The following is a 22,562-nucleotide window of genomic DNA, read 5'->3' on the forward strand; positions in this document are numbered from 1 at the left end:
ACCCCCTTCCCGTCTGGTAACCTTTGCAGCATTATTCACAATAGCCAAGGCTTGGAAGCAACCTAAGTGCCCATCAACAGATGAATGGATAAAGAAGATGTAGGAATGACTTTTAAAAGCTATTTAGAGAAGATATTTTCGATTTTACTTAGTAAATGATTTAGTTAAAAGAATGGCACAATTGAGCAAGAGATAACTCAGAGAAATAGTCCATTAGATCAACTAAATAAGAACATGTACAATATATGGAAATGTCGCCTCTGTCTTCCAGGTACTCCAGGCCTTCACAGTCCCATGATGGATCTGGATAACGATGTGCGTCCCTCAGTGTTGAGTCATCTCAGTCAGACAGCATCACTGAAGCGGGGCGGCAGCTTTCAGTCTGGTCGAGATGATAGTAAGTATCTCTATCCCCACTTTGTCTTTTAAATTTGTATTTGTATAATTTCGAACATTTTCTCTTGGAAAATTCCATAATTAGTTGTGTTACTGCTTCTAAGTATTACCAACCATCATCTCTTCTACTTATTAACTACCCAGTAATTATATTTAAATAATTAAAATGCATTTTCCATTGTACATTAAAGAAATGCTATTTGATTTTTTTTTTCATTTTTTTTTTTTTTTTTTTTTTTTTGTGAGGAGATCAGCCCTGAGCTAACATCCGCCAGTCCTCCTCTTTTTTTGCTGAGGAAGACGGCCCTGGGCTAGCATCGGTGCCTATCTTCCTCCACTTTATATGGGACGCCGCCACAGCATGGCTTACCAAGCAGTGCGTCGGTGCGCGCCCGGGATCCGAACCAGCGAACCCCGGGCCGCCGCAGCGGAGCGCGCGCACTTAACCGCTTGCGCCACCGGGCCGGCCCCACTATTTGATTTTTTAATAAGTCATTGGGCACAGGTCAGTGTTTATTTAACATACTTAATTAAAGTCTAGTTTCATTTTTTTGTGGTTGAATTTTTTAAAGTATACCACAGAAAAAATTCTGTGAGAACATCTTTAAGATGAAATTTGCAACAAAAGTAATTTTTGTAGTCAGTACTAGTCAGAGAAATAGACACCTTTTTAATGAATTTTAAAATTCCATTTGAAAAGGGTTGGTTGTTAATTAATCATAAGTTAATTACTAATCATTTTTCCTGAGATAAAGCATCTCATATCGTAACTGTTACATTTCTTAACTTTCTAAAGTTGATATTTACCTATTGTTTATTTACCCATATGAAATATAAAATGGATATAATACATTCATGTACCAATTCGATGCTGTTAGTCACTGGTTATTTGTAACCTCAGTAACACATATAAGAAATCTAAATAAGATAACAGAAATACCTTACTTTATATTAAATTCAAATACCTCTAAAGTTTACTTTAAAGTATTTTATATTATTCTTACAAGCAGTAGAGTAGGGAATTTTTCTAAGGTTTCATTAATAAGTATGAATGAAGGTCCATCATAAGAACACCTTAAAATTAGATGATTCATTTGTACTAAATGAAGGGCTACCGTAACTGTCAGTATTCCTTCTTCTTGTCCAAACCCATTCCCCACCCAGCCCAGCAAACGCTGGTATAAATATGAAAGAACAGCACTATTTGTTTCTGCACACTGTGATACAGTGTAGCCCTCTAAGCAAATAGAGCCAGGGTCTGACCCTGGAGTGCAGCCCACCTGAGTTTTTAAAAAATACTTCCTTCGTTTAATTAGTAGGATAATATATCAGGTCTAAAAACCCTGCACCTCACTCTTCCCCATCCTTATGTAATTCACTACCACCAGTTGACCTGCTAACAGGTTAGCTTAAATCAGTTAGAAATTATATTTGAGGCTGAGTGTAATGAATTATATCATCTTACTTGAAATTTATCCTTTGGGGGTTTTTGTCCAGCTTCTTGGATTTATTTGGTCAAATTCTAAAAATTTTCATCAACTTTGGAAAATTTTTGGCCATAATTTTCTCAAATATTTTTCTGTTCTGCTTCCTTTTCTGGGACTCCAATTACTTGTATGTTAGGCTAGTATATTATCCCATAGATCACTGAGGCTCTGTACCCTCTCCCCCACTTTTTCCACTCTGTGCTTCATTATAGGGTCAACTGCTATGCTTTCAACTACTCTGATCTTTAATCTGCAGTGTCTAACCTAAAAATTTCAGTTACTGTAATTTTCATCTCTAGAAGTTCCATTTGGTTAAGTATCTTCCCTTTCTCTCCTCATTATTTTCATGTTTTCCTTTAAATATTTGAACATTGTCCTTATTGGTTAATTCTGTCATCTGTGTCATTTTTGGATTTGTTACTATTGAGTAATTTTTCTTCTGCTTCCTGGTTATGATTCACATTTCTCTGCCTTTTGGCATGGCTTATCTTTTTTGATTGTTTCCTAGACACTGTGAATGTTCATTGTTGAGTGTCTGGGTTTGGTTGTCTTCCTTTAGAGACTGCTAAACTGTGTTTTATCAGTTACTCACAGATAAATTTGATCCATTCAAGGCTGGTTGTTGAGTTTGCTAAAGAACGTGTTTAGAGTAGCCTTTGTTCTAGGGATACTTCAGCCCCACTGCTGAGACATGATCTCTTGGGTCTCTACTGAATGGCCCAGGTAACTGATGGAGAGTATTCCCTCCAGCTCTTCAGAGCTAGAAGGTCTCCCTGCCCTGTGTGATCTCTGGGAATTGTTGGCTTTACAGTTCCCTGATTGTTCTTTGTCTGGCTTTGTGAAGTTTCACTCTATGTGTGCATGAGCTAGTACTCAGCAAAAACTTCAGACTCTTATGCAGATTTTTGGAGCTGTTTTTCTATGTAGCTCCTCCCTCCTCTTGGGGCTTTTCCCTGTATTTTCCCTTCACCTTCGCCTCCCTGAACTCCATCTTTCCAACTCAGAATGGCCAATGAGGTTTGTTTAGGTTCCTCTTCCCTTTGCCTTTGTTGTCTAGAAACTGTCTGCAGGGCTTAAGCCAGGGCAATGGTGGGCTCAGCACATGTGTCGCTTCCCTTAGGGGTCACAGTCCTATACCACCTGTTGTCCAATGTGTGAAAACAGTTGTTTTTATATATATTTTTTCTCCCAGTTTTCTAGTTCTTTGTGACCAGAGGTCAAATCCAGTCCTTTTAGCATGGCTAGAAGTAGAAGTAAAATAATTCAAGTTTAATTTCCCTAAAATTATTACTTGAAATTGGAACATCATGAACGATTGCTTTCAGTAAACAATCGGTATGAATGAATAAAGTTGAGGAAGCTCATTCTGGACTTTGTGATCAAAGCAAAATTTATGAGACTACATACTTTATGATTTTCATCAAAAAAATTGGACATTTTTGCCATATCCTCTTAGTTCTTTTCGTCAGTCTTAGGAAATAACTCTTGAAGTTTTTCTGTGGGTGATACAACATGTGCGAATTTAACTAGGACATGTTGGATTCGGTAAAAAAGAAAATCCAAAGTAATTTTTCAATTATAATTATCAGAATTTGGATGAATTAGACTTAGAAGGAATGGGGGAAAAGGACTCTAATTACATACATACATAGATAGGGATAAAGAATCTGCTAATAATAGAAAGATCAAATGAAACACAAACTAAGAAGTGTTCTCTACCATTGAGCAGGAGGCTACAGGAACCTGTCTGTTTTTCAAGAACCTTGAAGATTGAGTGCCAGCACATTTGAGTAATTGCAGGACTTCCAGCTTAGGGTGATTGTCTGGCGATGCTGTTTAGCAGCTACATTAACGCTCCATACTATGGTGAACTCAGACAAAATAATTTTACCGATTAATCTGCCATAAAAAGATTCAGCTGAAGGAATCTTTTTGGAAGACTTTTGGAGTTGGTTTGTTATGTTTTTATTTATAACTGTCCAAATACTTTCCCTATTATAAAATCATTTCAATTAGAATACTTATTAATTAATGGATTTAACAAGAGAGAAGCTGAGTTTACTTTATTTTGTGGTTTTTAAAAAGGATTTTTCTTTTAAATTGGTGAAAAGGCAGTATCCCATATTTTTCTTTGGAATAGAGGCATTCTCCATGACAGACTGATCTTTGAGACCAAGTGGTCTGTGTATGTAGAATATCTGTGTGTGTGGAATACATGGATGTGTGGTAAGCTAGGCCAGACCACACAAAGAGATTGTCCAACTTCAGAGCCAACGAGGACTTGGGTTTAGCTTATGTTGCTTTTACTTTAACTTCCTAGCAAACAAGCCCTGCAAAGAATCTATGACATAAGGACACCAGATGAGTTTCTCACAATAGGGGTATACAAAATAATGGTCAGTATAGCTGCAAGGAGGAGCTCAGATCTTTTGAAACACTAATTTTGGGGAAGATACAATGTAAGAGTCTGCTTGCTACCATATGAGGCGGGTCTTTCAATGCTTCAGTTTTTAGGTTTTCTTGTCCTATTTCTTACCTTGTCATTGGCCTATGACATACCAGGCTGGGGCTTACACTGTGTAGTGTGCTGTCTGCTATTTGGAAAACAGTTAGTATGTATCTGTATTTGGTTTGTCTGTTTCAGCTCTGTCTCCAGATGAAACGTCTCGTGAGACTCATGTCGTATGCGATTGGGCCTCCCCTCATTGGCTGTCCGCTCAGCCATAGGCTCTGTGAGATGGCGACCTGCCCTGTTGAGTGTGAGTGGTGAGGACCATAGACAGGACTTGGGGTACAGCCGCAGGATTAGCACGCAGTGGACACTCAATAAATAGTGGCTGAATGACCAAGTACAGGTTTACAGTGTGCCCCTCAATGAAGAACCATGCCTTTCACATATGTCACAGGTGAATTTAAAGCTTTTCCACAGCACATAACATAGACAAAGGGCTAATATGCCTCATAAATAAAGAGGCTCTACAGACTGCAGAAAGGAAGCCTGAGTGGCTCTTAAGCATATGAATAGATACTTAGGTACTCAGCCTCACTCATAATAAAAATTAAAAAGGCAGTATAACACTACAATGAGATATCAGTTTGGCAAAAACCCCAGGTGTTTGTTGTTTTGGGTTTTGTGTATTTGGTTTGTTCATTGGTGAGGTTATAAGGAAGCTGCCACTTCCATGTGTTGCTGATGGGTGTGTAAAGAAGCCCTGTGGAGGTCAATTTAATAATACCTATCAAAACTGCACCTCCATGTACTCTTGGACCGAGCAGTTCCTATTCTGAGAATTTATCCTACACGTTTATTTGCACATGTGCTAAATGATGTAGGTACAAGGTTATTGGTTGAAGCATTATTTTTAGCTGCAAAAGATTGGAAACGGTCTTGTCTATTACAAGGAAACTTGTTAAATTATGATACCTCCACAGTATGAACTCCTATGTAACTGTGGGGAGAAAAAGAGGAATCATTTTATGTATGAATATGGAAGAACTCCAGGATCCATTGTTAAAAGAAAAAAAGCCAAGTGTCAGAAGACTGTGTTTAGTATGCTTTCATTTGTGTAAGACAACATTTGGGTGGGGGGAGAATACATGTTTATATTTACTTGTGTATATAAAAGACATTTCAGAAAGAGTCACAAGAAACTGATAACAGTGGTTTCTTAGGGCTGGAGCTGGGAACTGGGCAATGGGGCATGAGGGTGGAAGGTAGACTTTTCACTGTACACTTTTTAAGTTTTCTTTTCTAACCAGACATTGTCTATTTAGAAAATTATTAAAAATTTTAGAATAAATAAAATCCACCCTTCCCCCACTATAATAATGACAATAATAATAGCAACAAAACTTTCTGCCTAGGAGTATTTTAAAGGGAAGCTGGTAGTTGATGAAGGAGTTAATGAAAGTCCCCTCCCCTGACCAGTCTTTGAAGTTGCTGAATAGAAGTCAGAAGGTTGACCCTGGAAGTGTCCTGATCATTGCTGTGAAACTGGACAGTGGGGATGCCTCTGCCCTGCTCCTGCTGGAGGCTGTGAAGCAGAACAGCAGGGCCAGGAAGTGGGGCATGGAGGGCAGTGGAACAGGAAAGAGTGCGATGGAGAAGGAATAGGCTGGAACATGACTGATGTTCACTGAACTACTGCATTTGTGTTTATTCCTATGAACTTATTCTTCCCGTGGGAAACCTTTACGAACTTATTTCCCACTTACTACAATAACTTCATTAAATGATATGTAACCCAAGAGGCTTCAATATTTTTATTTTTTCTGAAATTTCTTTGTTATGGGAAGAGTTATTCATTACATGATTGTGCTTGAATATGTTCCTTTATGATAACTTGATTCCTCACTGAATTTTTACCACGTAGGGTGCATACTGGCATTTCTAACAGGTTGATAGTGGCCTTCCATTTAATTATGGGGGCAGGGCAACCCTTCCTTTGCCTTACTTTGCTGTCTGAAGGCATGACTTTTTGAAGAGAAGTATAACATCCTGAAGACAACAGGTTGAAAAGCCAAAAGCATCCCCCTCAATGTAGTCCTCCCCACTCCTGCTGCTGTGCCTTCCTGACCCGTCTGCCCGTCCCCGTGGACGAAAGCAGGGGCCTCTGCCTAACGTGTGTTCTCTGTGCTGGCGGGCGTTGGTAGTATGATGTGGGAAAGGAAATATTGGTCTATCAGCAGATTGAAGCTCTGCAGCCAGAGTGGGACACATTTTTAGGTGGTGGAGCAGCAGTATGTTCAAACAGGTTTCTATTCCTGATTAGAGAGTGTAGTTATGGTATTTTATTCTTTCTCCCCCTTAGCATGGAGGTACAAGACTCCCCACCGGGTGGCATTTGTTGAAAAATTGACCAAGCTTGTTTTAAGTCAGCTGCCTAACTTCTGGAAACTCTGGATTTCATATGTTAATGGAAGCCTTTTCAGTGAGGTATGTATACAAATTTGACTATAGATGTAGTAGCTAAGTCATTGTGAATTTCTAGTCTTAAAAATTTTACCTTTTGCAGTGACTTTTTTAAAACCTTGGAGGCCCAAAGCTATAACTATTGTCAGATATTTTAAGATTAGTTAAAACTGCTATAAAGCTCTATCACTTAATAGTTCTATGACCTTGAACAAGTTACTTAATTGTTCTGGGACTCAGTATCCTCAACTGTGTAAAGAGAATACAAGTGTATCTGTCTCAAAAGGTGGTTGTGAGGATTAAATGAGATAGTCAAAGAAAAAAAAGAAACTTGAAATATTTTCAAGGATTCTGAATCGACTATAATGCCAGTCAGGCCAAATTATGGATGAAGTTATTGTGTAGTTGACTATGAGCAAATGATGAAACAAGAATAAAATGTTTGCAGCTTGTACACGGGTCTGAAATAAATCCATATCATTACAGAATTTCTTAGTTGGAAAGAACTTAAAGATGCTGTTTTCTATCCCCTGTATGATCAGCCTATAGAAGTTGTTATAAGCCTTCACATTTTCACAGGTCACACATTTACTTAGTGTCTTTTTTTTTTGTTTATAAGTATTATTTATTTATTTTTTTCCCCCCAAAGCCACAGTAGATAGTTGTACGTCATAGTTGCACATCCTTCTAGTTGCTGTACGTGGGACGCGGCCTCAGCATGGCCGGAGAAGCGGTGCGTCGGTGCGCGCTCGGGATCCGAACCCGGGCCGCCAGCAGTGGAGCACGTGCACTCAACCGCTAAGCCACGGGACCGGCCCTACTTAGCGTCTTAATCATAATATAATTCGTGGCATAGAAATTATGAACATCAAGTAATGACTCTGACTTTTGTGTGTAGCACATGGAACTCAGCCTCATCACTCTATAGTCTCACTTTAGTGCCCCATGAAAGGCCCCCAGGTCCTGGAATATAGACTCTAGTGCTCTTATCCTCAAGCTGCCAGGGAAGCGCCCACACTGTACCATGGGAAGACAGCTCTGGTTTCGTGTCTACACAGAGAACTCTTTACAGCCCTGAGAGAGCTGGGAGAAGTAGGGATCTTCCTGAGGGTAAAGGCTATTTCCTGCATCTTTTGCACTTGTCAACACAGAAAGTGAATGTGAAAAAGGGTTAAACTGTTTTTGCTTTTTTGCAGCAAGGCACACCTTTGTGGTTCAAGACCTAACCTCCTTGGTGGAAAGTGGCTGGGTGTCTTGGTACTCCTGGAGTCCGTCTGTCCAGTCTCATTTGACTGTGGACAGACATTTTACACAACTATCAGAGGAGTAGAGCTGTTCTCTGGAGTTGTTTTTTTTTCCTCTGTATATTTAATTCTTATTTGCTTACTATCTTTTTTCTTTTAAACCTAGTAGATCCTTAGATCCCTGTTTATATGAATGGTTAGTTATCTAAAGCATAAAATTTACTTAGTGCATGAAAGACAGAAAAATGATAGTGCATGGAAAAACAAACTCCTTAGTGCAGAAAACCGATCTCTTAAGCATGAGTTATTACTATTTTTTACTTACTTTAATTTCAGCAGTGTACCTGTCACTATGCAGTCATGTGTCGCTTAACGACGGGGATGCGTTCTGAGAAATGCGTAGTTAGGCGATTTCATCATTGTGCAAACATCACAGTGTACCTACACAAACCTGGATGGTATAGCCTACTACACACCTAGGCTGTATGGTACTAATCTTATGGGACCACCGTCGTCTGTACAGTCTGTCTTTGACCGAAACATCGTTATGTGGCCCATGAATGTACTTTATAAGTGAACATTCAAATATTATAGCAATAAATAATGTGTGTCACAACTTCCTTATGTCCTTTCTGTATCACTTGGTTATGGAAAGGTCTATTGAAAAGTTAACTGTATAGAGAAAGTCAGTCTTCCATAAAATAAATGTAGAGTTTGGCTGGCCTTCATAAATGCAAAGTTGCTTATTATGCTGGGTGAGGAAGAGAATACTTTAACTTCAGTTATTCAGGTGTTCTGAAAAAAGTTTTCTCAGTGTTCTGCTTTCAACATGTCCCCATCAATTCGCATTTTTATTCATCTCAGCGGAAAGCGAGTTGTGTGGGTCATGGTGCTGAGGACAGGTTTGGGTTTCTTGCCCTCTGCCACAGTGGGGGACAGCGCACCACTCATATTCATATTGGGTCATAACTTCCTCTTCTTATCTGCTCCATCTCTAACCAGATCCCTCATGAGGCTTGGAAAGCTTAGATGCTTCTGTGTCGGTGCCTTGAACAGATAGCGTTCACAGCTTTTCTTACAGAACACCAACTAGTGTTATAATAGAAACAGCTAATATCTGTCACTTACTAGCTGTGACCTTAGGCAAGTAACTTGACTTCTCTGTGCCTACTTCCCTAGGGCTGGTTTGAGAATTAAATGAGTTAACATGAGTGAAGTGCTTATAACAGAGTCTGGCAGCCAGAGAAATAAGAATTTGCTCGTATTATTTGGAATAAATATTTATTTCAGGATTTGAAATCTTACTGGCCTGGCACAACAGGTGTCAGTGAACCTAGTGCAGTAGCATTAAGCAATGCTGGACTGGTGAGCGACGGGAGTGGTGCTGAGTCACGTCGGGGTAAATCCACTCATGTAAAGACTAGTCCCAAAGAAAATGCGTTTTAAACCTAGTTATTTCTTTCCAGCCATGTGTTTCTCCCTTTCAGTTGGATTGGCTCCTATAGGTGGCCCACCACACATGGACAGTAGCTGCCTTGTCTTGAGTCTTTTTAGAATTAGTAAAATTCCTAAGAGTTTTTGACCTGGGATGCTTTAGTGAAGAGGGAATGTATTTTCCTTCCTTACAGGTTATACCTAGTTGTGGTAAAAATGTAAATGAAATATTTTGTTGCAGATGAAAAACAATTGAGCTACTTCAGAACTTAGGAACAACATTAGCACTGAATAGTAATTTTAATTAGTTGTACTGAGTTGGATTTGCCTGTGGTATTTCTACCTATTTATAATTATAAACTTTCTTAAAAGTTTATAGTTGTAATTATTAACTAAATATAATTTACAGATTTGGGCATGTTTTTAAACTATTTAGCCTCCATTGAAAGACAAGAGAGACAGCAAGGGCAGTAGAAGGGCAGGGAGCAGTTAGGAAAGTGCCCGGCCCTGTCAGCTCTGAGTGAGACCCAGAAACCTAATGAAATGGATGCTGGGAAGAGCTCCAAGGCTTTTGATGGTGGGTATTTAATCTCATATAAGCAAGTTCTGTAATATTTAAACACAATATACTTGAAATTTCTTATTTTTCTTGTTACAGAACTATTTTGTTTTATTAAGAGCCCATCCGTTAAAGATTTAGATGGAGTTTCCAACAGTTTAAAAAATAGTCAGTTCTTCAAACCAGTCCAGCCTGTGTGAAGTAACACATGTGAATCAAAGCAGTGAAATGTAGCCGTTGGTCTCACCACAAAGGAGTTTTGGTCTGTGTGTGCAGGAAGGAGTTAAGGTTTTTAGTTAACGATATGGCTAATGGTAGGTTAAGATCTCACCTTTAGATATATTTTAAATATGGTGTATTTTGGGGTGAAAATTTTTAAAGCATTCAAATATTTTTAAACATTAGGAATTAGCATTTTAAAAAGTTGTGTAACTCATAGTATGTAAATTAAAATGCACTTTATGTTCCAAAATTGAATTTTCTTTTAAAAATAGGGCAAACCTTACATAATTCAATATGTTGGAGGTGTTCATAAAATTAAAACAATAAGTAACTATTGCTTTAATTAACAATTGCAAGAGGTGTGCCTTACAACTAGTTTCCCTGCTTCATGTGTTTGGAGACAGGTCCTTGAAGTTTACAAAATTATTCCGTCCAGTAGATGTCATCATGCGTTCATTAGCACCTGTTAGGTGGGCAAAATTGGTTCTGGCAAAATTTAGCCTTACTTTGGGTATGATTTTTTTTAACAATTGATTTCTACTCTTTTCTTTGATTTAAAAATATTTCACATAACAAAGGACTATGAAATAATCTTCTCCTTGAAGAAGCCCATTATACAAAAAGTTCAGGATTAGGTACTGAGGTGGAGACTGCTAGAAAAGACGCTACCTGACAGTCAGGATCCCTACAGTTTTATACTTTCATGACCCTTCGTTGACACAAATTATGCCTTTCAGAGTCTTTCAGAGTCTTCAGAGTCTTTCAGAGTCCCATCCCTTCCATCACAGCACACTAAATCAAATCTGTATTAATCAGGGTTCGGAGAAACAGAACCAACGTCCTATGGTATATGGGACAACGTATACATATGTATAAAGAGAAAGAGATTTTCTGTAAGGAATTGGCTCATGTAATTATGGAGGTTAACCAGTGCCAAGATCTGCAGTTAACAGACTCGAGACCCAGGAAGTGCCTCTGTTTCAGTCTGAAGGCTGAAAAAGACCAATTTCCCAGCTCGAGGCAGTCAAACAGGAGTTCTCCCTTAGTCCAAGGAGAGTCAGCCTTTTCCCTTTTGTTCTATTCAGGTCTTCTGCTGAGGGGATGGGACCCCCCCACATTAAGAAGGGCAGTCTGCTTTCCTCAGCCTACCAATTCAAATGTTCGTCTCATCCAGAAACACCTTCACAGGCACACCCAGAATATAAACATTATAACATATGTTTAACCAATTATCTGGCCACCCTATGGCCCAGTCAGATTGACACACAGAATTAACCATCACAAGATCCTTAACACTGATTTCACATAAAGGATTCCAGTTTCATTCTGTGCCTCCTCATATCACAGTAGGTGCTAGGTTCCTCGGCAGCGTCTGAATTCCAACCTACAACAGTCCTCCCAACTTCCAACATTTATGCAAAATTCTTAAAGCTCTGCTGGCCCCTTTTGTTGACATCTGAAATCTCTAGGAGAAGCACTGTCTGTTGGCCTTTTCTGGAACATGTCACAGGGTTGAACCTGGCAGATCTCCTTCAAAGGGGCCAGTTTCCAGGTGGAGACCCAGGACTTCAGGTTTTTTAAAGAAGGCCTTCAGATTAACCTAGTGGTCTTCAGGGCCCTCATGCTTTCTGAACTGTATTCCAGGACGTCCTGAGGAACCAGAACCCTAGGTGATTGTTCATTCACCAAATGTTTGTTGAATACCCTGAATAGCCTCTATGTGGCAGGTACTGTTGTACGCGCACAGGTACACACACATGTAAATTTTAAAATGCATGTATACAATATAAGTAAAATAGTGACCAAGATAAACATGATCTCTCTCCTCCTGGAGAGACAGAACCAAAATAAATTAAAAAAAAATTATCCTAAATTCCGGTAACAGGTATAAAACAAACAAATAGGGTCTTAAGATAGGCTCTCAGTAGTGGGATGGAGGTCAGGGAAAGTCTGTCTGTGGAGATGACATTGAAGTATGAGGAGGAAATGGCCCCACAAAGGATCAAGGGAAGAAGGTACTAGGCAGAGAGGGTGGCATGCACAAAGCTGAGGAGAAGAGCTTGGTATGTTTGAAAACAGAAAGTCACAGCATCCAAGGATGCTGAGCCAGGGGGTGAGGGCATCAGGAGAAACAAGAGATGAGGCTAGAGGAGCGGGTGGGGGCTAGCTGGCAGACCTGCTTACAGACCATGGTGAGGAGTTTGTACTCCAAGTGGGTGGGAGCCATGGAAAGCTTCCAAGTGGTGGAGTAATCTGACCACGTTTGCAGTTTCATTCAAGACTGAACTAGAAGGCAACCAAAGTCAAAGTGGGGAAGCTGTGGAGGCTCTCCAGGCAGGAAATGAGGGTGGTTGGATTAAGGTTTTGTCAGAGGAGTTGGAGAGAAAATGATAGGTTTCATTTGTATTTTGGAAGTAGTGTTGGCCCAGTTTGCTGATAGATCAGAGAAGGGAGATGAGGACAAGGATTCAGATATGGTTCCCAAGTGGGCTCCCAAGTGAGTAGGTGTGCTATTTACAAAGACTCAAGGAAGAACATTCTTGGATGAAAATATCAGTTTTCCATTTTTAATGTGTTGGATTTGAGAGATTCCTGTGAGTTATTCAAGAAGAGACATTAAGTAGGCAATCTGAAATTCAAATCTGGGTCTCAGAGGAAAGATGTGGGCTGGAAATATAAATTTAGAAGTGTGATATTGTGATTTACAATAAGAAATGTATATTTGGTCTTCATCTCAGTTTCTGGGACAGAGCTCCTAAAACCCTTGGAATTTCCTAAGTGAGGAGGTGGTAGAAGCTGTCTTTTGTTATGTTAATGAGGTGGCTTTTATCTCCACCTAAGGACAGGGCTGGTTGCCAGGAAAACCAGGATTAGGTTAGAGGATTGGAACTTTGAGTCCCACCCCTATTCCTCTGGGGAGGGGAGATGGGCTGGAGATTGAGTTCAGTCGCCAATGGCCAATGATTTAATCAATCATGCCTATGTAATACAGTCTCCATAAAAACCCAAATGATGGAGTTCAGCGAGCTTCTGGGTTGGTGAAAACATGGCTGTTCTGGGAGAGTGGCACCCTGGAGAGGGCATGGAAGCTCCGCACCCTTGCCCCATACCCTGCCATATGTATCTTTGCTGTCTGGGTGTTCCTAAGTTACACCCTTTTATAATAAACTGGTAGTCTAGTGAGTGAATGGGTTTCCTCAGTTCTGTGAGCTGCTCTAACAAATTAATTGGATCCAAGGAGGGGGTATGTGGGAACTTCCAGTCTCTAGCCAGTCAGATTGTGACAGTCAGAGAGGTGACAACCTGGGCTTGAGATCATCTGAGATGTGTCTGGGGAGGGGCGGGTGGGCAGTCTCGTAGAACTGAGCCCTTAACCTATGGATCTGATGCTGTCTCCAGGTAGATAGTGTCGGAACTGAGTTGAATTGGAGGACACCCAGCTGGCGTCTGGAGAATTGCTTGTTGATGTGGGGAAGCCCCGCCCAACACACAAGTTGGAATTGGATGCAAAACCCAAAATAGGAAGGCATTAGATAGAAATGATATTTTAAGCCATGAGAAAAATTAGTGAGAAAGTATAGAGAAAAAAGAAAAAAGGTGCCTAAAACTAAGAGCTGACAAACGGCAGCATTTAGAGAATAGTATTTATGACCTCAGTAAGCAGGGCCTTTCATTTGCTTTTCTACACCTAGCCCGCTGTATCACCAGAAGTGTTATTCTGAATCAGAGCGTCACACTTTGGAGAAACGGGAAGTAGGCTGACAGACACTCAGGGCCATTTGGACGTACCTGAGTGGTTGTGACTTGGGTAGGAGTCACTCTTGACATCTCCTCTTTCTCACGGAAACACCCAGTGGAATCACCAGGTTCAGTGCCTTCTACCTCGGAAACCTGTGTTGAAGCTGTCCTCTGGGTCCATCCATCCACCTCCTTAGTCTAAGACATGGCCACTGCTCACCTAGGTTAGAGCAGCATCCTTCCAGTTGGTCCTTCTCCTGACATGGGGCCCTCTAGTCACTTCTCACTGCAGCCATTAAACACTTCAGTTACTTCTCATTGTCTTAAAAATAAAGGGACAAAGTCATCAATTTCTGAGTTAAATCCTGGTATACAAAGAATTTTGAGTGTTGTTGGTCAGTGAACTTAGGAATTTGCTTATTGAATTATTATTGAGGTGAATTTTGGGTTTAGTTTATTCAAAAACTAAACTTTCTTTCAAAGCAAAAGTGCATTTCTACAAAGAAAACAATGATAAAAGCTGCACAGTTTAATATAAAATTTTAAAATAAGTGTAAATAAGAGCCTGAAGAGGTATGTATCTGTGTGTGTGTTGACCACTTCTTATCAAGTAGGTCTGATATTTTTGTTGAAAATATTCAGCCATCCTTACCCTTCTTTTGCTCAGTCCTGTCAATAATGTTCATCATATAAAGCAACTCTGTACACTGTTTCTCTAGATTATACATAAAATATATATAACATTACTTGTATTTTAGAGTTACTTAAAGTCAATATCATCATCACTTATCATGCAATGGTTCTTAACTTGAAAGTTCTCTTGACATGTCTCTAACCAATAATACATGAGTATTTTAACTTTAAAGGATAACTTATGCTTTATGTTAATGAAGTATTAGAGTTTTCTTTTACATTGTACCATTTTGTTATTGCTTCTTTATTTGGAAAATTTCCTAAGCTTGCCTTTCTAGGGCATTTTCTATAATAATATTTAGTTGTTAGAAAATCTGGTAATAAAAAGTTAATTGAAATCCAATGGAACAGATTTCTCTTTTAGTCAGTGTAAGGTAGTCTTCCACACAGTACTTTAAGGAGAAAGAAATATCAGAGGAAAGCATTGCTATCAGTAAACAGATAAAAAATGAATTCTAGAATTCTAGAGTATATTCTCTCCTAAATTAGACTGTAAAATCCCTGAGAGAAGAGCAATGATTTATCATTTTTTAAAAATAAAATGCCAGATACAATGTTTATATTCTTCAACATTTGTCAAGGGAATGGAATGAATGCTGTAAGATTACTAGACATTAATCCAGAGTTTACTCTTCCTTTTATTTCTGTACTAGCTGATGAGAAGTGATGTTGAGAATGTTACTCTGGGTATGCTGCTTTTAGGTTTAATCATATAAAATTGTTGATGAAAATAGTATGTGAAATTCACCTACAAAAAAAGATGGTTTCAACTTCATACTTAGGTTTATTTATGGGAATTGTACTTAAAGGTTTTAGGAAGATGAATATCTTCCTGTTGGAATATTAAAGGTTTTCTAATTAGTCATCCTTTAATCAGAAACTTAGATTATTTCTTACACATTCCTTTTAATCAAGTTATAACCATATTTCATGCGTTATATACAACACTAAAGCATTTCTTATTTTTATAAATCATTTCTGAAGACAACTAATATGCTTTTTTGATTTTTAAGACTGCTGAGAAGTCAGGCCAGATTGAAAGATCAAAGAATGTAAGGCAAAGACAAAATGATTTTAAGGTAAGTTAAGGATAAGTATGTAGATTTTTTTATAGGGTAGGGTTTTCTCAACCAAAGTTACTACAAGACTTTATCTACATTCAAGATACTCACCATTGTTCAGGCAGATTCCTTTTAGTTGGTTTAATCAAGTTAATGACTTTTTTTTTTTTTTTTTTGGGTGGCACACAACAGAAATTTATTTTCTCACAGTTCTGGAGGCTGGAACACCGAGTTCAAGGTGCCAGCGGGGTTGGTTTCTGGTGAGACCTCTCTTCCTGGCCTGCAGAAGGCCGCCTTCCTGCTGTGTCCTCACATGACACCTGAAATTTTTTACAATGTTATAAACCAATAAAAATAAATAAATAAATAAATAAATAAGGTCATAAAGGCAGGTACCTAATATAATAGGACTAGTGTCCTTGTAAGAAGAGGAAGAGACATCTTCTTCCCCGCCCAGGCATGGAGGTAAGTTAATGACTTTTAATGCAGTTTTGCTTGTTCGTTATTGTCTAGAAAATGATTCAGGAAGTGATGCACTGTCTTGTGAAGCTGATCCGTGGAGCCCTGCTCCCACTCAGCATCCCGGAGGGCGGAGTGAGGCAGTATGGAGGCTGGGAGGTAAAGTCTGAGCTCTCCGGACAGTGGCTGACTCATGTCATCCAGACCATGAGGTAAATGTGGACACATTCTCCTGAAAAGGGGTAAATTTTTAAAATCTTTTTGGGGAAAAAAACACAAAAAACCCCTCAGTATGGGCTATGATTTGTAATACATTCAACAAAGAATTTTGCTCTGTCTTTTGCCTCCACTCTTTCCCATGGATCATCTAGCAGCTAAGCTCTTACACCTTTCTGGTGCTTATGTTTGATGAGAATGTCATACTGGATGTGCATCTTTTTTATTGTTTAATCCAGTATTGTATTATAATCCCTGTTATGATCTTACTTTCCCCTTGTTTTCCACATAATGTTGTAGCTTATAAGTTTCATAATGGATCCTTATAGGCCAAAATGATGACAGGAATTGCTTCAAGATCCCACTGTGCTCACTTTGTTTTGTTGTGTTTGTTTCACAGGCTTACTTATGAATCGTTAACTGCCCTCGAAATTCCTAATGACATGTTACAGACTATCCAGGATCTCATTTTGGATCTCCGAGTACGTTGTGTGATGGTTACATTGCAACACACAGCAGAAGGTATGTTAAGAAAAATTGATGTATTTGCTAGACAACAGTTATCTGAATATGCCATCTCTTTCCAGCTTCCAAACCTTGAAATGAGGAAATTACTCTTACGGAAATATGAATATTTTAGATCATCTAGAGCTGCTCAATAGAAATTTTTTTTTCTTTTTTGGATATCTTTTCAAATCTATTTGCTTGAAATGCGAGACCATGCAGAAGTTAAGATGGATATACTTGAAAAATATTTAGGGATACAAGAACATTCTTATGGCAAATGTTAAGTAGAATATAAAAATGTATATAAAGCATGATCCCAATTTTGAAAATATATGTGTATTTTTAAATTTTAGAAATATCAATGTAAAATCAGAAGAAAGACTGTCAACAATAGTTCTCTGTGTAGTAGAAATTATAGGTGATGCTCATTTTCTTTATACTTTTTAGAATTTTTCAGGAGTTTGTACATACAATCATAAAAAACAATAGAGGTTATCTTTACAAAGCAGCCTTTTGGGTACTAAATATATTCAAAACCAATCAAGAACATTGCTATAAATGATGCACCAGGATTTAAGTAGGAAGGTCATCTCTATACAGAATTGGTGACTGATACACTGTGTAATGGAAAGGGAGTGGAATCCAGGTGAGAAACTGAGCCATGTCCTCTAAACTCATCACCTCGTCCGCTCAGGGACCTGAGACAGCCTGCAGTGCCAAAGGCTGGGACAGGTGGCATTCCTTTAGCCAAGTGAGTCATACTGCCATCGTTAGGAATGTACAGGATTGAAACAGAATCTAGGGGCCGGCCCGGTGGCATAGTGGTTAAGTTCGCCTGCTCTGCTTCAGTGGCCCAGGGTTCACAGGTTTGGATCCTGTGCATGGACCTTCACACTACTCATCAAGCCATGCTGTGGTGGTATCCCACATAAAATAGAGGAAGAGGGGCATGGATGTTAGTCCAGTGACAGTCTTCCTCAGCAAAAAGAGGAGGATTGGCAACGGATGTTAGCTCAGAGCTAATCTTCCTCACCAAAAAAAAGAAAAGAAAAGAAAAGAAAAAAATAAAATGGAGACTAAGTTGTTCATCAGAAATTTTAGGAAAAAAATGTTGTATAGCTTATTTTGTACATGTTTAATATTATAAAGAGAGCTGAAAAAGTAATAAACTCATTGTCTAAAGTTGTCATTAAACCTAGCCTAGCATTATCCAAATAGGGCTATGCAGTAAAAAATTTTATTCATATTAATGTTTTGCTATAAAAATCTAGTGAACAAAACAGGTTTAAATCCTTGAGTCTACCAGAATTATATTCTGTCCCTGCTTTCACCAATTTATTATAAACCTATATAAAACTATTAAAAACCATAACCTTTATAGATTTCTATCTCTATAAAGTTCAATGAGATAATTATAATAAAAAGTACTTGTGTGGTTATTTTCCCTGTAGAAGTAAAGAGATTAGCTGAAAAGGAAGATTGGATTGTCGATAATGAAGGACTGACTTCTCTAGTAAGTTTAAATTCTTTTCAGTGATTAATCATTAGTGTATATTATATTCAAAATAAATGATTTATTATATTAATAAGGAATATATGCTGTTTGTATTGCAACTCTAAATAGTTTCTGGAAGTGGAAAAATAAACTTCTTAAAGTTTTCCTTCTCAGTCATTTTTGCTTAAAACTAACCACAAATATTTAAAAATTAATAAAAACAGCAGATTTCCTTTAGAGTGATCTTTCTTCATCCTGTATCACTTACTATTTTTTGTTTGCATTACATTCTTTAATAGATTATGCTTAATTCTAAGTTATGCAGCAACTTGAATTTTCCAGAAACGAGAATAGAAAAAAATACTATTGCTGACCCCTAAGCCAAAGCAAGACAAACAACCACCACCTCACCAGACACATTCACAGGTCAGGCAGGCAATTGTAACTATGGTCTGTTCATGCTGAAGTAATCATCTTTTCAGGTGGGACTTGGAGGTTTTCAAAATACCTTTGAAAATAGTTTTGGTGATTTATTGTGTTTTCACATCTGTCTCATGGATCCCCACAACAATCCTATAGGTGGGGGTATCATTTAAGACTGACAGTCAGCTGTCAATCTAAAGCATCCAGTGGCTTCAACAGGAGGGGCATTTCCTTTTTCTCTCACATTAAAGAAGTTATGACTGGTATGGCAGCTTAGTCATGCAATCGATGCACTCAGTGCCCAGGGCTCCCTCTGTCTTTCTTCTTTGTGATCCTTAGCATGGCTTCCATCTCAGGATGGCCTCATGATCACAAGATGGCCACTTCAGTTCCAACCATCATGGCCTTATTCCTGTCAGGAGAAAAGTCCAGCACTTTCCCAAGATCCACAACTGACAACTCCTTACATCTAATTGGGCAGAATTTATTTACATGCCCACCCATCTGCAACAGAGGCTGGAAAAAATTTAATTTTTCAGCAGAGCACATTGCTGGTCCTAACAATTTCTGTCTTACCTTAGTAAGAAAAAAGGAGAAAATAAATTCTGGGGAGGCAACTAGCAGTTTCTGCCTACTTAGTAGATGAGGAAGCTAGAGTAAAATGGTTTTGACTTGCCCAAATTTACAAAATAGTGGTGAGTCCAGTTGAGAAGTAATGATCTCATGTAATATTTCTTCATTTCCTCCAATTTCTGACTTCTTATCAACAGTCTTTATTTGGGAGTTGGGAACTTTTGACAAGTTGAAATCCTTTCCTTCTATTCCTCCAAAGTGCCTGGTTCTCTCTTAAGTTAATATAAATATATATGTGTACCTTACTTGATGTAATGGTGTGGTTTAAAATAGCAGTGCTTACTTCCAAATTTTTGGACATGTGTGTGCCGCATGGTGGCTGCCACGTCTGGGTCCCACTGTGTGTGCCCGGTTGATGGCTGCCACGTCTGGGTCCTGCTGTGTGTGCCCACGTGGTGGCTGCCATGTCTGGGTCCCGCTGTGTGTGCCCGCGTGGTGGCTGCCACGTCTGGGTTCCGCTGTGTGTACCCATGTGATGGCTGCCACGTCTGGGTCCCGCTGTGTGTGCCCGCGTGGTGGCTGCCACATCTGGGTCCCGCTGTGTGTGCCCGTGTGGTGGCTGCCACGTCTGGGTCCCCCTCTAGGTGCCCGCGTGATGGCTGCCACGTCTGGGTCCCACTGTGTGTGCCCACGTGATGGCTGCCACGTCTGGGTCCCACTGTGTGTGCCCACGTGGTGGCTTCCACGTCTGGGTCCCGCTGTGTGTGCCCGCGTGATGGCTGCCACGTCTAAGGCTGTTTGTTTGATTATAGTACATAAGCCCCTTTGAAAATACTGTGAAATGGTTGCTATAGAAACTTGTTTGTAGTCAATTTAAAGTTTAACTATGTAAGAAACTCTACCCATAGAATAACTCATCTCATGTTTGGTCTCACACACCCTGATGGATGGATGACCCACAGGAAGTTACCCTTCTGGTGTCAGCCAGTCCATCTCTAGTCAGATGCTGTTGGAGAATAGACTTGAAAAGCTGACCACATTTTTAGCTAGTCAGCATGGACTTCACTTAAGAGAAAAGGTGAATCAATGCTTAAAGTCCAGGTTCCAGCTTTGAGTATTTTAACCTAACTAAAATCTGTAAAGTTCTTGGACTTTGAACAATGTCTTAAATTGCCTTAAAGGCTATTACATACCTCTAATTTATATTTTTTTAACATTTCCATAGCACCAATCCCATTTGTTTGAAATGAGAAGATGTTTTTCTTTCCATGTGACTGCGATAGGAAAACGTTCCTTATCAAGTTAAAGAAATGAACGTGACTTTGCCTCATTATGACTGTTCTTTCAGCTGAAGTATTATCTCTAACTCAAACCTCACTTCAGTGCTCTGAAGCAGCTCCTTTGAAAGCATCCTGTTTTCTTATGTTGAAAATGTTTTCTGCTTTTTTTCACTTTGGATCATTCTGAGAATTTTTTCTTTCAGAAGAACTGGAATGGTTTGTGATAACTCCTTACAGTCAGCTAAAGTGGATGATTCACTGACTGCAGAGATAGGACTGGGTCTTTCTTTTTAGAAGAAAGAAATAGCAGATGTTCAGACTGTCATTACTCCCAGTTTAACTGAAACTAGCCATTGGGCTCTCTGGTATTCTCTGTCTATTTATTGTATTAGTATAGATATAAAAAGAAAATAAGAAAATCTAGTCCAAGTTTTAATGCAAGAAATCTAAATAACCACACGTGAACATCAACATTTGACTGCTCACAGTTGAATTTTGGACTTAATTCTTACTCTTTTTATCATTTTAACATCTTAGATTTTCATACCTTCTGAGGCAGGTGGGTTGGGATGGATAAGGTCAGGTACCTAACAAACGTTTTGACTCTTTAAATGCTTTCTGTGTAGTTGGTATTTCATCCTGTATTCCTTTTTTTTTTGCTGCTTCTACTTTTAAGTATTCTTTATGGTGCCCTCTGGTGGCTTCAAAGTGCATTTAAAATGACATTCAAGTTGAGGAACTATTTTAGCTTTTATTAATTGTCTGGGTTCCTTTTTATAGGAAGATAAACTTGTCTTTTTTTTGTTTGTATACAGGTGTTTCTTTCTTCTGTTCAGTATTATCCCAAACTCTCTTAAAAATTGACCTTCAATAAAAAAAAAATTGAAGCTTACGTGGAGGAGAGGTTCTGATTCCAGTTTTCCACAGAGCTGGCTTAGTTGAATTTGTGCCTTGTACAGTCCCGCCTCCTGCCTGAGACCCAGACCCTTGGCTGGTCCCAGCACGGCCAGCCCAGGCTCAGTGGCCATGAGGCACAGCGGCTCTTCTTGTGGCCCCTGCCCCAAGGGCTCTGCCCACCTGTCTGGGACCTGTACACATGCAGGCCTTTCTCCTTCCTTTCCTGTGGGGGCCAGCCCCTCTTGCCCTTCAGGTCTCAGCTTATATGTTCTCCCTGTCTCAGGGGACTTTCTTTGACTCTCCTGTTTAGAGCAGGTCCCCTATCACCATTTTTCTCTGAGTTCTCACTTATTTTTTTCATAACACTTGTTTTGGTTTGCAATTGCACTTATTTTATTTCTGTAGTTTTTTTTTTTTTTTTTTAAGTAAAAAGTCACGGTTTTGTTGACTGTCTTTTATGGTAGTGTCTCTCGCCCTAGAATATGCACTTAATGAGAACTCGGTCCATCTTACTCTGATATCCCCATCACCTAAAGTATGCCTGGCACAAACTAAAACCTTAAGTACAGTCAGGATTCATTTAAACTTACTTTGAATGCCATTTGTTGGACATATTTTCAAGTTTCATTTTCTGACTTAATGTAAATAGAAAATGACTGTAATGACTTTTTTGAATTAAAGACCTTGGACCTCCTCTGGATCATTATTAACATTAAATTTTGTTAAACAGTACCAGAGATGTGGAAGATCTCAGAGAGTAAGGTCATCCCAGAATATACCCTGGAAATAGTGTTTATAATATAAACTTGTTATATCTGCCCTTTGGCATGTCATTTGCCTCTCAGAAGAGGAGAATTTTGAAGAATTGTTTTAGTTATACCTGACTTCTGTTCTAGTTGAATTAGATGTAGTCTCAGGATTCACCCTTTTTTTTTTTTTTTTTTTTTGGTGAGGAAGATCAGCCCT

The 22,562-nt window shown here is 39.0% G+C and overlaps 1 protein-coding gene across 8 annotated transcripts in view; it reads left to right on the forward strand.

Annotated features, from left to right (window-relative positions):
* EXOC2 (exocyst complex component 2) overlaps nucleotides 1–22,562 on the forward strand; it is a 200,110-nt gene that overhangs the window by 104,836 nt on the left and 72,712 nt on the right. For all 8 annotated transcript variants that reach the window (XM_058555396.1, XM_058555397.1, XM_058555401.1 and 5 more), the window contains 6 exons: nucleotides 272–397; nucleotides 6,695–6,819; nucleotides 15,699–15,764; nucleotides 16,260–16,417; nucleotides 16,822–16,943; nucleotides 18,380–18,441. In XM_058555396.1, the coding sequence (XP_058411379.1) occupies nucleotides 272–397; nucleotides 6,695–6,819; nucleotides 15,699–15,764; nucleotides 16,260–16,417; nucleotides 16,822–16,943; nucleotides 18,380–18,441 (659 nt within the window). The remainder of the gene's footprint in view (nucleotides 1–271; nucleotides 398–6,694; nucleotides 6,820–15,698; nucleotides 15,765–16,259; nucleotides 16,418–16,821; nucleotides 16,944–18,379; nucleotides 18,442–22,562) is intronic.

This window comes from Diceros bicornis, chromosome 14 (assembly GCF_020826845.1).
Source record: "Diceros bicornis minor isolate mBicDic1 chromosome 14, mDicBic1.mat.cur, whole genome shotgun sequence".
Classification (NCBI taxonomy): Eukaryota; Metazoa; Chordata; class Mammalia; order Perissodactyla; family Rhinocerotidae; genus Diceros; species Diceros bicornis.